A 15,014-nucleotide genomic window follows, 5' to 3' on the forward strand; every position below is an offset into this window, starting at 1 on the left:
TTATCATTTTGGGTTGAATAAGGGGAATATGTGAAGACAGCAAAGGCCTTGTAAAAGCTAAATTCAAACACATGTCTGTACAGCTAAGTGTCAGCTAGATTGTTTCCTTTAGATGGATGAAGGCAGTGTGAGACAGTTGTGTGGGACTAACAATTGGAACGGTCAGTCCTGGTTTTCCCAGAGATGTCACTTGAAGCAGGGTTCAATTTACTCCTGCCCTGGTTGGATATGATTGTTGGGCTGGAAGTCAAGGGGAAAAAGCTCACAATATTTTTTTTTGGTGACTGTCCTCTAGGGTCAAGTGAAGACCTGATATCAGAGAAGACGGGTGCTTCATCAACTTTACTGTCATGAATATAACTGTCAAAGCTCTGACGTGCCACCAATGTATCACTGACAACTTTGTTTCTAGAAACAAAACCTTACATCTTATATTCTAAGCAAATAAACAGTGGAACTTTCAAAACTAAAGAGCATAACATTTATCCTCTTCCTTTGTAAATTTCAAATGATGTTTTTGAGGGTTTGGGGGTTTTTTTGGAGGGAGAGGTGGAACTGTATGAGTACATTTCATTTGGGATCTTGAAAGAAACCAACGAAATCAGACTGTAGATAAACACTAGTTCAAAATGTGTCCTAAGCATCCATAGACTGAAAGAAATTGTGTGGCTAGTTAGAAGCATAATAAAATAATAATAAAAATAAAAAGCAAATGTAGGACATGGCCATTAGCTAGGCCATGGAGCTTCCAAGATGACAAAATTCCATTTTGATGAACCATTTGGTTTATTACTTTGCTATTCTATGAACTGTAATGGACCTTGGGCTTCTATAACTTGACTTTTTTCCTGTTGCTCCAGTGCCTGCTTTTCTCTGAGCTATACAATTCATAAAACCAGGAAGTGATAGACTACTGACACTTTGAGAGAACTCCCTTGGGCTTCTCTGGCCTGATTTACGTCATTAGCCTGGGACTAGATACTCTTCACTCTGGTCAAAGAGTTATGGGTAGAGAGTTATCTCATCCCACTACAATTTTTATTGTTTTATTTATAGTCACCATGACCAAAACTATTGAAGGCTGAACTTATTTTTTAGTAAGTCAGCAAGGCCTGCTGATTAAGGTTTGGGAGGCCTATCCCCCAAGAATCTCCAATTACCAGTCCTTTGCCTTTGGGAACAGCTATTAGAATGCACATCCTTATTGGGCTGAGGGGTCTCTTAAATCACTATGAAGAACCATAGCAATAGCATAGCAACAGTAGCAGCATTAGTATTTGATACTTGACACATTAAATTCTGCAAAGCAGTGTTTATATGATCTCCTTTGAACTACTCAGCCACCCTCAGACAGAGGTATTATAGACATTATTGTCCCTACTTTATAGATGAGGAGGTTGAAACAGGAAGAGATGAAGTGATTTACTCAGGGTTATACAGCCAGGCTGTGGTAGGGGTGGAATTTGAACTAGGATCCTTCTAATTCCAAGGCCAGTATTGTATAAGCACTGTTTTATTTATTCCCTGGCAGAGAGCAGGACTGTGATGGGCATCAGATGGGGGTAGAGGAGAGGCTTTGGAATAAGACTTATTGGGCCTGGAGTTGCTTTTTCAAGGAATTGGCATAAGTTTGGGAATGGACTTGGCCTGTTTAACATGTTGTTGTGGACCATGCCCATTATTATGATTATCAATGCCATTAAAAACTCAGGTTTCCCTGTGGTTGTTAAAGCATGGGCATCTGGCAATGCTGTTCCCTTGGACAACCTGCCCTGTAGTTTACAAAAGAATTCTGAGTTGGGGCAGCTAGGTGGCACAGTGGATAGAGCACCGGCCCTGGAGTCAGGAGTACCTGAGTTCAAATCCAGCCTCATACACTTAATAATGACCTAGCTGTGTGGCCTTGGGCAAGCCACTTAACCCCATTTGCCTTGCAAAAAAACTAAATAAAAGAATTCTAAGTTAATTCAAGCATCTGAATTGCTTTCTCTTATTTACAGAGTTTAAGAGAAACACTGAACCTATTTGTCCAGTACCACTAGGGCTTGTATTTTATTTCTTTGAAACAACTACATACAGTCACAAGTTCGATTTTTAAAAATTGAAACCAAGTCAGAGAATCCAAAACTCGAGGTTATTTGGGGTGATTTTTTTTCAAATGAAGTGAACAGATGATACTGTTTCCCTTCAGCAAACTACAGAAGGCCCTGGCCTAATGGAGTGATGTAGGTGTCTGGCCACATGTAGCCTGCTTTCGATTTTCTGTTTCAGTGATTTCAGCTCTATCCTCAAGAATATGGTATATGATATATGATGGCAAACTCCCATCTTAGTCCTGCCCCACCTTAATATTCAAGAGATTGTCAAAGCAGAGCCTACCCTTTAATCCTTGTTTGTGATTTTCTTTCTTAGAGCAACAAGAGGATGGCCAGTGGCTTTTCTTCATCTTCATCCCAGTCATCTTAGTCATGCTAAATGTTATCCTTGTGGTTTTCTTATTTGTACAAAAACAGAGAGCCTGTTTGAAGCAGGTAAGTTATGGGAGGGGCCCTCTGGCTGGAACCTGAACTAATATAAGTCTTGACAGTAATGCTGTTCTTATCCACATTCGTGGGGGATGAAGTAGAGCCTTGCTTACAATGTGATCATTTCCAAAATAAGTCTCCTAGGCATGTTTCTTGAAGTGATGCTATCATTTTGCCTTTGACTCATGAGACCCTATTCATTCTTAGCTTCCGGGAAGAGATTGACCTTCCAGGCAATGGGAGGGTAACAGAAAAGTAAAACTGGAAAATGTTGACATATCCTGTAACACCATGAGGCTGTGGTGACCAAGCAAAGCAGTGTCTACTATGAAGAATAGAGCTTTCCATCTTCTTGGGGAGGCGGGGCTTAGACAGATTAAAGAAAAATGAAAGGGACTTTCTGGGACCTTTGGGAAGAGTGGTCCCCAAAATTTGTTTGAAACTTTCCAGGTGGTGCGGCTAGGTGACACAGTGGATAGAGCACTGGCCCTGGAGTCAGGAGTACCTGAGTTCAAATCTGACCTCAGTCAGACACCTAATAATGACCTAGCTGTGTGGCCTTGGGCAAGCCACTTAACCTCATTTACCTTGCAAAAACCTAAATGAAATAATATAAGATAAAATAAATATTTCCAGGAAAGGTTATGCTTTGGGGCTGCCCATCAGGTTCTGCTCTGGTCCAAGCATCTCCCTTTTATATGACAGCCCTTCAAGTACTTGAGGGTAACTAGAAAGACCTAGGCCATTACCGAAGTAATAACAGTCTTCAAAGCTTTCCAGGATTCATATATTCCTCACCTAGCTAGCTAGGTGATACTGTGGCTAGAATGGTGGACCAGGAGTCAGGAGACCTGAGTTCAAATTTGGGCTCAGCCATTACTGGGCATAGGAACAATAATAGTCTCTACTTCCCAGGGTTGTTTTTTTTTTTTTTTTAGTTTTTTTTTTCTTTGGCAAGGCAAATGGGGTCAAGTGGCTTGCCCAAGGCCACACAGCTAGGTAATTTTTAAGTGTCTGAGACCAGATTTGGTCAGGGTTGTTTTAAGGATCAAATGAGATAATAATTATAAAGTGTTTAGCACAGTGTCAGGCACATTTGCTGTTGTTCATTCATTTCAGGTGAGACCCTCTTGAGATTTTCTTGGCAGAGATACTAGAATTGTTTCCCATTTTCTTCTCTAGCTCATTTTACAGATAAGGAAACTGAGGCAGACAGAGTGACTTGACCAGGGTCACACAGCTAGAAAGTGTCTGAGGCTGGATTGGAACTCAGGAAGACAAGTCTCCTTTCAATTTTGTACATTATGGTGCCACCTAGCAGTCCCTGTGTGCCTGCCACACAATAGGAACTTCCTCACTGTTTGTTTCTCCTTTTTTCTTTTCTTCTGTATTTCTTTCATTGGGTCTCTCTTCCTGAGCAATTCTGGGTCCTCACTTTCCCTAATTCCTCTCTCAAGGTTATAACTAATGGGATAGATGCCAGTGTCTGTCAGCTCCCTGCTCTGATGACATGACTAGCCCAATACCTTTTGGGATCATCCATTTCCTTCGTCCCCCAGTGCTTTTCATTAGCTAGCTATAGATAGATAACCTGACAGACACACCTGTATTTTTATTGATACCGTCTCTCTTTAGACATTCATAGATACCCTTTATCTCACTTTCTGTACTCATCAGACATCATTGCCAGTGGGCATCTCTACTGCATCTCCATTGATAATGGAACCTCTTTTCAATTTCAGATTCTTGGCAGAAAGGAAGTCCATTTCTACCAGGAGGCAATCTGCTGAAAAGCCATTCTCCTTCCAGCCACAAGCCATTCTCCTTCCAGCTGGCTGCCCCTTTCATAGCAGTTAGACATTAAACCGTTTTTGTGGACCACCCTGAGGAGTCTTCTTGCATCCATCCTGTTTCCCTTGGGATCACCCCTAAGAGCAGCAATGGCATGTTTCAAATGACAGTAGAATCCAAATATGTATATTTACATATATTTGGAGGGAGTTGTTTATGGAAGAAAAAAATTCCCTTTGTGTTGCAAGCTTTCTAGTTCCTATGAATAAGTCTGCTTCTTATGAATCTTGAATATTGCACAATGGAAAGCCCAGGGACAAGGCTTTTTTTTTTTTCGAATGATCTGTTCTCAAAAATATGTGATTTCTTAACTTGTACAAAGCTGAGCCACACAGACTTTGCCAAATCCTGATGAGTTTCAAGTTCATTAAAACTTGCCCTTTAGGTAAGTTCCTGACTGTGAATCACATTGTTTGGATGAAAATCTAACTGCAGGCACACTGGAGTGACAAGGAAATAATTTTGATATTCACACCCATTCATCAGAGCCTGGCGCCTCAGGTGTCAGGACTTGGCTAAGTGTTTGAACCTGGTAGTGTGAGGGGGTGCACAGATGAAATGGAAGAGATGAGATGACACAGAAGTCAACTTTGAAGATATAAAAGAATCCACCTACTCTGAAGAGAAAGCCGAAGAGTTCTCTGTGCTTCCTGATAGCTCTTTCCAAGTTCCGATGGAGAGGGGTCTCCTCTGGAATCAAAAGGAATTAGTAGGAAAATTATCGAGGAGATATTTTAAAAGGACACCAATGGACAGAGAAAATTCTCTCTGAAGAGAATCTAGTCACTCATCCACATGTGGCCATTTCCTTACAAACATCGTGACTTATGGATGGTGACTCTCAACAATGGGGATGGGACTGGGTGGGTGGAAGGTGGGAGTTGGCCCCATCCATTTAGCTGGCATAGAATTTGGGACAGAAGGGTTGATATGTAGAAAGAATCCACAAGATACAGTTGTAAACCATTCCACCCAACAACATTGTGCCTTCTTCCAAGGTAGACCCAATCAGCATGTGATGGGATGTGACCTTGTGTCCCTAGGCCCCTTGGCCATCTCTCCTTGGGAGCCTTCAAACAGGGGGCAAAAGAAGATATGGTCCTTGACAATCTAGCTGGAGAGAGGACAAAACTCAAGACAAGAATAATGAGAATAGACATTTTCTAGGATTTTGAATTTTCTGGAATGTGTTATAGACATAAAATCATTTGATTTTCACAGTGGCTCTGTCAGGGCCATCCTCTAGGTTTGTTTGATTTTTTGCTTTTGATTTGGTCTTGATAGAATTCTATCACTTTCAGAACAGCAGCTTGTCTGCAGGTGGGATCCCACAGGTGAGATCCAATGTAGGAAGACATTTATTCAGCGCCTATTATGTGACTGGGTCTGTGCTAAGTAGAGAAGACACAAAGAAAGACCCCCCCCACCTCAAAAGCAGTCTCTGCTGTCAGGGAACTCACTATTTGATTGGGAGACAACATACAAACCCTTTGGTCCCAACAACATATGGAGAAAAAGGCACCAGAATTAAGGGGGATCAGGAAAGACTTCTGGCCGAAGATGGGAGATGGGACTTTAGCTGAGGCCTAAAGGATGGTGATGGGGGAAACAGGAGCTCTTCCTGCAGGATGTATCTCCTCTCCATATTCTTATCAGGTCTTAGAAACCTCAGAGGAAAAGACCTAGGGGGACCATGCTTGAAATATTGTGCAAAAGAGGAATTATTAGCAACTGAAGTTGCAAGAAAGCAGATTTAACTTTACTCTTAGTAAAAACCTAAAGGGAAAGTAAGCCAGGAGATAGTTGGTCTCCTCTCAGTGGGCTCAAAGTCAAGCCTGGATGACCATTTTGAGATTGCCTCACTTTCCTCATCTCTAAAGTGAGGGCTTGGACTAGGTGCTCTCTCAATGGACACAGATTCATGGGAAAGAAGAGGGAGAATTTTCAGGTAAGGAAATTAGCATCCGCTAAAATTCCAGTGGATTTATGAATTCATCTAAGTAGCTGTTGCTTCTGTGCCCAACCTTCCTCTGTAACCCTCATCTGGTTGTCCCACAATAATGCTTGCAGTCTTCCACAAGGTCTCTTGATGCCATAAGAATGTCAGTGGGCACTAGGGCTACCCTCATTTGCCTTTGGTCTCAGTCCATGACAACTTCAGAAACCCTCACTTCTACTTAAAAGATCTGTTTACATATTTGAAGGAAAATAGAGTATTAAAAATAACGGGCAATGGTCTTCTGCTAAGTGACACAGTAGATAGAATGCCAGACCTGGAGTCAGGAAGACCTGAGTTCAAATCTTTTCTCAGACCCTTACTAGCTGTGTGACTCTAGGTGGGTAAGGCACTTTACCCTGTTTGCCTCAGTTTTCTAATCTGTAAATGAGAATAATATCATTTACCTCACAGAGTTATTGTGAGGATCAAATGAAATTATATATATATATATATATATATATATATATAGAGAGAGAGAGAGAGAGAGAGAGAGACGAGGGAGAGAGTATGCTCTTTGAAAACTTTAGAGCCATCTATAAATGATAGTATTTCTTATTGAACTAGCCTTCAAACAATTGGTTAATTTTGGTTAAATCAACATGGTCAATTCAGGGGGAGGCAGAAGTCAGGATGCAGTCAATTGTTTTAGTAACCCCTCATGGACCAAGAACATGAAGGTCTCCCCCTCTTCACCCTCTCCAAGTACAAAGTTGTCAAAAGGAGGGAATGCCAGTATTGAGTCTGAGGCAAGACCACCATTTTGGCATTTCTGGTTTATTGTGTCACTGCCCTAAGAGGCAGTGTGGAATAGAAAAAGGAGAGCATGGTAGACTTTGGACAGGAAGACTTGATTTACCTTCTGGTACCTACTTTACATGGTGACCATGAGCTGAGAATGAGCTGTAGGATATAAGTTCTTTGGAAACCTTTAAGCATACCAGTGATTACTATTACAACCACAGTGAATCAATGAAACCATAAACCCCAATTAAATATAGTCAGATACTTGGGTCTATCCTTTGGGGGCTCCACTGGCAAGAACCAAGCCCACCTTCAGGTGTTCCAGTTGAGGTTCCCAAAGATGTCTTTGCAGCATAAATAGCTGAGACAGTTCCAGGGGAATTCACATTACTGCTGTGTGGTTTGAGTTAGTTGTGGTCTAGCCTTGCAGTCTGGCTTAGAAGCTGAATCTTGGAATGCAATCCTTTTCCATGTTCAGGGGCACAAAAGCAGTTTTTGGGCTTCCAAAGGTCATGCATAATTCCTTTCCCATAGAATCCAGGGTCCAAAGGAATGAGTTTTCAGAAGGGTCTTTCCCTCAACCCCACCCTGCTTCTTGAAGTCAGAAAGACTTGCTTCCTTTGCTAAATTAACAAAGCAGAAAAATAATGAAATCCAATAAGAAATGGTGGTTTCTCTTTCAAATCTGTTTTGAATGCTGATGATGTTGGATAGTTGAAGGTTTTAGAGTTTTATTATTTTTAAAACTTTATAGAGATTTGAAGATTTTAGTGGCTGACTCTGGCTCTTGAATATTCAAATGTCTCCTTTCCCTCCAAAACTGGCTCTATCTCAGACCTATCAGAATTACTCTTTTTGCTTACAGAGGAGACTATAACTGCTAGTAATTGGATTGGCTAAAGGGGATTGGATTGGACTCCTCAGGATCTCCAGTGCAAAAGGGAAGAATTACTCATCCCCAAGGCAGGTGTTTTGTCTCTAGATGCCTGGTTCCCCCATGTGTAATTCTTTAGAAAGTCATTCCTCAGCGGGGGTTGGGGGGGGTGGTCGTGTGGTGTGGTGTGTGTGCTGCTGCTGCTGGTGGTGGTACTGATTTCCTCCCTAAAAAGAATTCCCTAGAATGTTCTATCTGAGTGCATGTTGGGGTACCATAAAGAAGGTCAAAGTCTGATCCTTTCTAAGCCCCTTACTTGCTTTGCATGACCCTGACAGGGCAAGTAATCACTGAACCTCAGTTTCCCTATCATTAAATAGCAACACTAATGCTTATCACCTTAAGAGGCTGGCTTGGGAAGGGCTCTGTACCTATAAACAGTCATTGTTATTACTTGACTGAAAGCTCCTTTTTTTGTGCAGGGGCCCATATCTTTTCTCTTGAATTGTATTTTCTCCAGTACTTGTTAGTGTTATATCATGAACTAGTGGATGATGTTCTTTCCCTTGTTAATGAAAGCATAGGTGGTTTAGCAATTCTCTCTAAGAATTTTTCCAGGGAACCTTCTGGGGATCAAACAGTTTACTCCATGTTATAAATGAATGAAAACAAAAACCTGCCAGAGTGGGAGAAAAATTGTACATTTTATTCACAAATCTTACAAGATATACCTTACAAGGTGCGGGTACTTCACCTAGGCATGAGGCACAAATTAGTCTTCAAAGTCAGGTAATTTATGGTGCTCAGAAACTCTTTCCCCTCCCTCTTGGATGTTCATAGGCTCTCAGAGTTTGAGTTACAAACTCAAAAGAGGTCCACCCATTCCATGATATGCCCCTAATATGATCCCCCCCCACATCATATGACACGTGATATGCTAAAGAACCCCAATCATCACAGGGGGTGTGTGGATTAATATTCAATTACCTAACTGCAAAAACTCAGTAGCATTAGGTCAAGATCTCTAGGTCACTCTTGACCAGTTGAGAACAGGTTTGGGGTTTGGTATTCCTGGAATGGGATTAGGAAAACTCTTCCAGTTTTGTGATTGGCTGGGCCATTCCCCCTCTGTAATGGATTCCCTAAGGGCTCCCCTCCACACCCTGTGAAGACCAACACCCTACATTTCTCACACTCCAGAATGGATGTGAGGGTTAGGGTAAAGAGGACATGATGCTACGCTCTGATTCTGGAGGTTGGGAACATGGCCTAGAGCCTAGAATGTTTTATTTGGCATAGGAAACACTGGGTTTGAAAATTGACTTCATATTTATTATCTTTGGGACCCTGGGCAAATTACTTCTTTGAGCCTTGGTTTCCCTATTTATATAATGGAGACAATCAGAGCAGTCTTGTTGTCCAGGTAGTCAGATAATTTGTACACTCATTACAATGAGAATTACAAACCTTAAAGTACCACATTAGAATTAGCTGGTATCTCTATTCTTGATGGAATTGGTGGAACAGTGTCTATAGCTCTGGGCCTGAAGTCAGGAAGACTTCAGATGTAACCTTAGAGAGTTTCTAGATCTGTGACCCTGGGCAAGTGTCATTTTAACCTCTGTCTGCCTCAACTGGAAAATAGGATTAATAATAGGTAGATTCAGGGTTGTTGTGAAGATCAAAAAAGAATATTTGTGAAAAATATGCTTCTCATGGGGCACATATTAGGCTCTTTTTCAATGCTTATTCCTTCCCTTCTGCCTTCCTTCCAACTAAGGGTTTTCATCAGGAGCATTTGTTTCACTTGTCTGTGACGTCCAAATCCAATAGCCATTTCACTAACCTTTAAAATGATTTGAATTTATAACTATTCTCTTAATCCATTTCCTTCTTTAACCTTTATCTTTGCTTTGTGATCTCTCGGTTCTGGTGATAAATGATAGATGATTTATTGACTAACTAGGGAACAAATGATGGAGCTGGAATGGTGGTGCTGTTTGGCCCCTCCCCCCTCCATTCTCCCTCCCAAGAGTTTAACTAGCAGCTGAATGTGGTTAATCCCTAGCCCTCTCTACACCCACCCCTGCTTTCTTTTCCTGAGCTCCAGGTCCATGTCACCTTCTGGGCACTGCAAACTGTATAGCCCTTAGGGATCTCAAACTTAACCTTTCAAAAGGGAATTCATTCCTTCTTCTCTTTCTCCTTCCCAAACTCCTCCCCAAACTTTCCACCCTCCTAACCCTCCCACAGACCCTGGTTCACAACCATGTTTCTTATTATTTCTAGTCTCAGCATCATTTTCAGTTATAGAAATATCACCACCTTTTCCTCCCCTCCCCAAGTGAGAAGGGCCTAGAATCTCTCCTCTCCACCCTCCCCCACACAGAAGCTTTACTTGAGGTGGGGAGAAGACCATCCAAGCCAATCGAGTCTGACCAGACCATCCATCAATCCACATCAATGGTCCCTCAGCTCCGCAAAGAAAGCCAAGAGGTCCATTTTCTCTTCCCCAGGGCCAAGTTGGATCACCAGGAGACAAAAGCTGTTTAGTTGATGTCTTCTTAACCTTTCTATTTCAGTCAGAACCTCAGGACTTATTATGGGCAAGGGAAAAAAAGGGCCCAGTCACACTGAGGGAGAATGAAAGCTTGGAGGGCCCTAGTGCTGGGCACACGGACAGACAGGGTAACAGATTGGACAGATGGGAGCACAGGGACAGATGAGGGTATATGAACAGATGGGGATACACGGCAGACGGGGGACACACGGACAGACGGGGGACACACGGACAGACGGGGGACACACGGACAGAAGGGGAGACACGGAAGACAGGGGACACACGGACAGAAAGGAGACACACAGACAGATGGAACACACGGACAGACGGGGAACACACGGACAGACCGGACACACGGACAGACGGGGAACACACGGACAGATGGGGAGAGGGTACACACGGATAGATGGGGACACACGGACAGACGGGGGAAACACGGACATATGGAGGACAGACGGGGGACAGACAGATGGACAGACATGTCCCCGTTTGTCCGTGTGTCCCCCGTCTGTCGGTGTGTCCCCCATCTGTCCGTCTCCCATCTGTCCGTGTGTCCCCATCTGTCCTTGTGTCCTCGTCTGTCCGTGTGTCCTCCGTCTGTCCATGTGTCCCCTCCCCGTCTTTACGTGGGTCCCCTCTCCCCCTCTGTCCGTGTGTCCCCATCTGTCCGTGTGTCTCCATCTGTCCGTGTGTCCGCAGTCTGTCCGTGTGTCCCCCGTCTGTCCGTGTGTCCCCTCTCCCCGTCTGTCCTTGTATCCCCCATCTGTCCGTGTGTCTCCATCTATCCATGTGTTCCCCGTCTGTCCGTGTGTCCCCCGTCTTTCCGTGTGTCCACCATCTTTCCGTGTGTCCCCTCTCCCCGTTTGTCCGTCTCTCCCCCGTCTGTCCTTGTTTCCCCGGGGGGACACACAGAAAGAAGGTGAGAGGGGATACACGGATAGATGGTGGACACACGGACAGGCAGGGGGACACACGGACAGACGGGGATGCACGTAGAGACGGGGGACACAGACAGGGGGACACACAGACAGGCCAGGAGAGGGAACACTCGTGCAGACGGGGGACACATGGAGAGACAGGGACACTCGGACAGATGGAGACACACGGAGAGACTGGCGGACACACGGCCAGACGGGGGCACATGGATAAACCGGGGACACATGGACTGAATGGGGGACACACCGATCAATGGGGGAAACACAGATAGTTGGGGAGAGGCTAAACACGGACAGTCGGGGTACACACAGACATACAGGGGACACATGGACAGATGTGGACACACGGACAGACGGGTGGCACATGGACAGACGGGGGACACACAGACAGACGGGGGCACACGGATAGATGGACCGATGGGGACACACAGCCAGATGCGGGACACACAGACAGATAGAAATGCACACTGTTATTATTATTGTTGGTTTGTTACAACGATTATGATTTCTGCAGGGCTTTATCTGTCTCCCTTTTCTGACTTCTGTGCAGATGGCCCTTGCCCCATTCTCCAGCCTTTGGTTCAGGCAGAAGCATGTCAGTCCATGCTGTGTGTGTACTAAGAGCGGGTGGCTGTTACAGGTTTCTTGCTTGACTAAAAATCTTCGAAATATTCGGCCCTCTAGCAGCCCTTTAACTTGGAGCGTTAAACTCCTTGGCTGCCCTCAAAACTGCTCTGATTGGGAAATGCCTACCACAATAAATTAAAATACAACAGAAGCTAGGTAGTATGAATATGTGGTTTTCTAAGTGAATATGGCAATTTTTAGGCTGCAGGGATCCTTTTTGAGTTTGACCCAACCACTCTTAGGGACTTCTAATGCAGTGAGATCAAAGCCTTATCTCCATATTGACTTAGAAAAGTGCATATTAAAATTGTCTCTGTTCTATTTTATTCTTATTTATTGTGTTAAAAATTTCCCAACTACATTTTCATCTGGTTCTAGAAGTGTGTTCTTTACTAAGTGTGCTTAAAGAAATTCACCCTGGGACCACTAAATAGACCTGTAGTCCATTGGTTTCAGAATGTAAAGTTATTCGTGTTTGGTTGGATTAAACATTCACCCACATCAACATAATCTGCTTTGGCCTCATGTTGGTTGACACCTCTAAGCGTTTGCGGGTAGTTTTGTCTATGGCGCTTCTCTGAAGCAGATGGCACTCCCAATGGCCAGAACCAGATGAAGAGGTCATTGGGAAGTACTCAGCAAAATACATAAGTTAATAAGAAAGAGAAATAAATTTGTTTGGTTTTTGGCGAGGTTTCTTCCTTTGTTTTTGACCCCAATTTCTTGCAGGGGCTTTGAAGGAAAATCCAACTGCCTCTGCTCCATGACCCTTTTCCCACAAGGGTGCCCAGAAGCTTGGACCTGATGCTGTGTGAGAAGGCTGGTCTCTACCAGCTTCAAAACGAGCAGACCCATCCAAGTTCTTCTTCTGGTTGGCTTGCAATGTACAAATTCTTGTTTTGTGCAGATGTCCAGATAATTCCCCCAAGCAGTTGCCATTTTGACTTTAAGCACAATGCTCCAGTTTGCTCCTGCCCATGGTGAGAGATACATCTTTGCTGTGAAACTGATGAACTATAAAATAAGTGTCTGTGTGACTTTTGGTTGGTCTTTTGTCATTGCCCAGGCAGGTCATAGATAAGATCTGCTCTACTTCCTGTACCAGTTTCTGCTTTGCTTTCTCAAGCCTAGAAGGTGTAGCGTTCCCACTGTCGAGATTGAATCAGAGATTCTGAAGAAACACCTTTGGCACAAGGTGAATTTTTTTTTAAAAGAATTGGAAGAGACCCCAGTCCAACTCCTTTGCTTGAGACCAAGACACAGAAACTTAAGTGACTCATCCAGGTGTTGCAGCTGAAATGGAGGCCAAATGAAATGAGTTGGGTTTCAATATTCTAATAATGCATTACTAACAACTTGTGGGGTTCCCTGTACATCAATAATACTGTTATAGGTGGAGCACATCTCTCTTTTCTTAATATTTTCACATTCATGCACCTCAAGGAGCATCTATAAAGTGTATTTGCCAGATGCCAGCTATTGCTCTAGGTCCGGTTGTATAAAACCCACTAGTCAATCAGTAAACATTTATTTAGTGGCTACTGTATGCTAAGACTTATACCAACTGTTACAGATCCAAAGAATGGTAAAAGACAATCCCTGACCTTGAGGAGTTCACAATCTAAGTGAGAGAGACAAGATATGAAGCAGACCAGGAGAGAGTGGTAATAAGAGGGTGATTGACAATGTCAGACAGCAGAAAGGTCAATCAGGGTGAGGAATGAGAGAAGACCTTTTGTTTTGACAATTAAGAGATCATTAGTAGCTTTGGAGAGAGCAATTTCACTGAAATGTTGAGGTCTTAATTTAGAATAAAGAGAGTGAGAGGGAAGAAAATGGAGGCCCTCATTATTGGTGGCCTTCTCAAAGACTAGAATTTCAAAAAAGAGGCTATGGGATACCAACTATGGTGGATGGGTGGGTGGGTACATGGATGAATAGATGGATGGATCGATGAATGGATGGATGGATGGAGGGCTGAACTTCTGCTCTCATGGAGCGTATATGGTGCTGGTCTTCTATTTGTCTTCTATCATGTGAAATAGAGCCCATATTTCTCTAACACTTGACTGTTTCTAAAGTTTTATTTCAACTCTTAGGAGGTAGTAGTTTAAATCTCTTTTTCTTCATCCTGAAGCTGCTGAGGCAGTTGAGATCATGATAGGCTTGAGGGTGAAATGTAGTCTGTTCTACTGCTATTAAGTTCAGAAGCCAGGATTCAATGGGGAAAGTCCTGATGGGGTTTTCAAGATACTCAGACTAGCTCTCCAAATCAAATCTGGGAATTAGCTTTGTAAGTCAGTTTTAAAGAATTGTAAAGAGTTAATAAGGAGTTAAAATCACTCATTCAGTTGCTTCTGTTTCTGTCTCTCCTTCTCTCTCTCTCTCTCTCTCTGTCTCTGTCTCTGTCTCTGTCTCTGTCTCTGTCTCTCTCTCTCTCTCTCTCTCTCTCTCTCTCTTTCTCTCTGTCTCAGAGATAGGTAGAAAGACAGACAGACACACACACACACACAATGTTGGAGGCTGTGGAGAGCTGTGAAGAGAATGAGGGCTGAATGAGAATGAAGAAGATGAGGGTCTAGAACCATCTCCCAGTCTTGGCCCTACCTCAATGACCTGTGTGGCCTTCAACAAATCTCTTCTGGCTCTAGGCCTCAACCTGGCTTCTAAAGACAAGCATGAACTACTTTACAAAAAGAAAGGACACAACATGCCAAACAAGGCTCATTTTTGTGAGTGACTTTTCTTATTTTATCACGCATATTTGTTACAAGGAATTTGGTGCTTTTTTCCCTGAAGGAAGAGGGAGATGAGAGAATGGGTGAGGTCCTAAAGTAGAAAAAGATGATAACAAGGAAAGAAAAGGTCACTGAGGACTTTTTTTAACATAGAGAAGGACACA

At 43.2% G+C, this 15,014-nt stretch overlaps 1 protein-coding gene across 2 annotated transcripts in view; it reads left to right on the plus strand.

The window, feature by feature from the left end:
- IL13RA2 (interleukin 13 receptor subunit alpha 2) overlaps positions 1-6,594 on the plus strand; it is a 32,922-nt gene extending 26,328 nt beyond the window's left edge. The window contains exons 9-10 of one of the 2 annotated variants that reach the window (XM_074200725.1): positions 2,413-2,531; positions 4,268-6,594. In XM_074200725.1, coding sequence (XP_074056826.1) covers positions 2,413-2,531; positions 4,268-4,315 — 167 coding nt within the window. In that variant the 3' untranslated portion in view covers positions 4,316-6,594. Of the gene's footprint in view, positions 1-295; positions 467-2,412; positions 2,532-4,267 lie in introns of those variants that run through there. The other variant, XM_074200726.1, reaches the window with a different exon arrangement.
- Positions 6,595-15,014: the final 8,420 nt, after the last annotated feature.

This window comes from Macrotis lagotis, chromosome X (assembly GCF_037893015.1).
Source record: "Macrotis lagotis isolate mMagLag1 chromosome X, bilby.v1.9.chrom.fasta, whole genome shotgun sequence".
Taxonomy (NCBI): domain Eukaryota; kingdom Metazoa; phylum Chordata; class Mammalia; order Peramelemorphia; family Peramelidae; genus Macrotis; species Macrotis lagotis.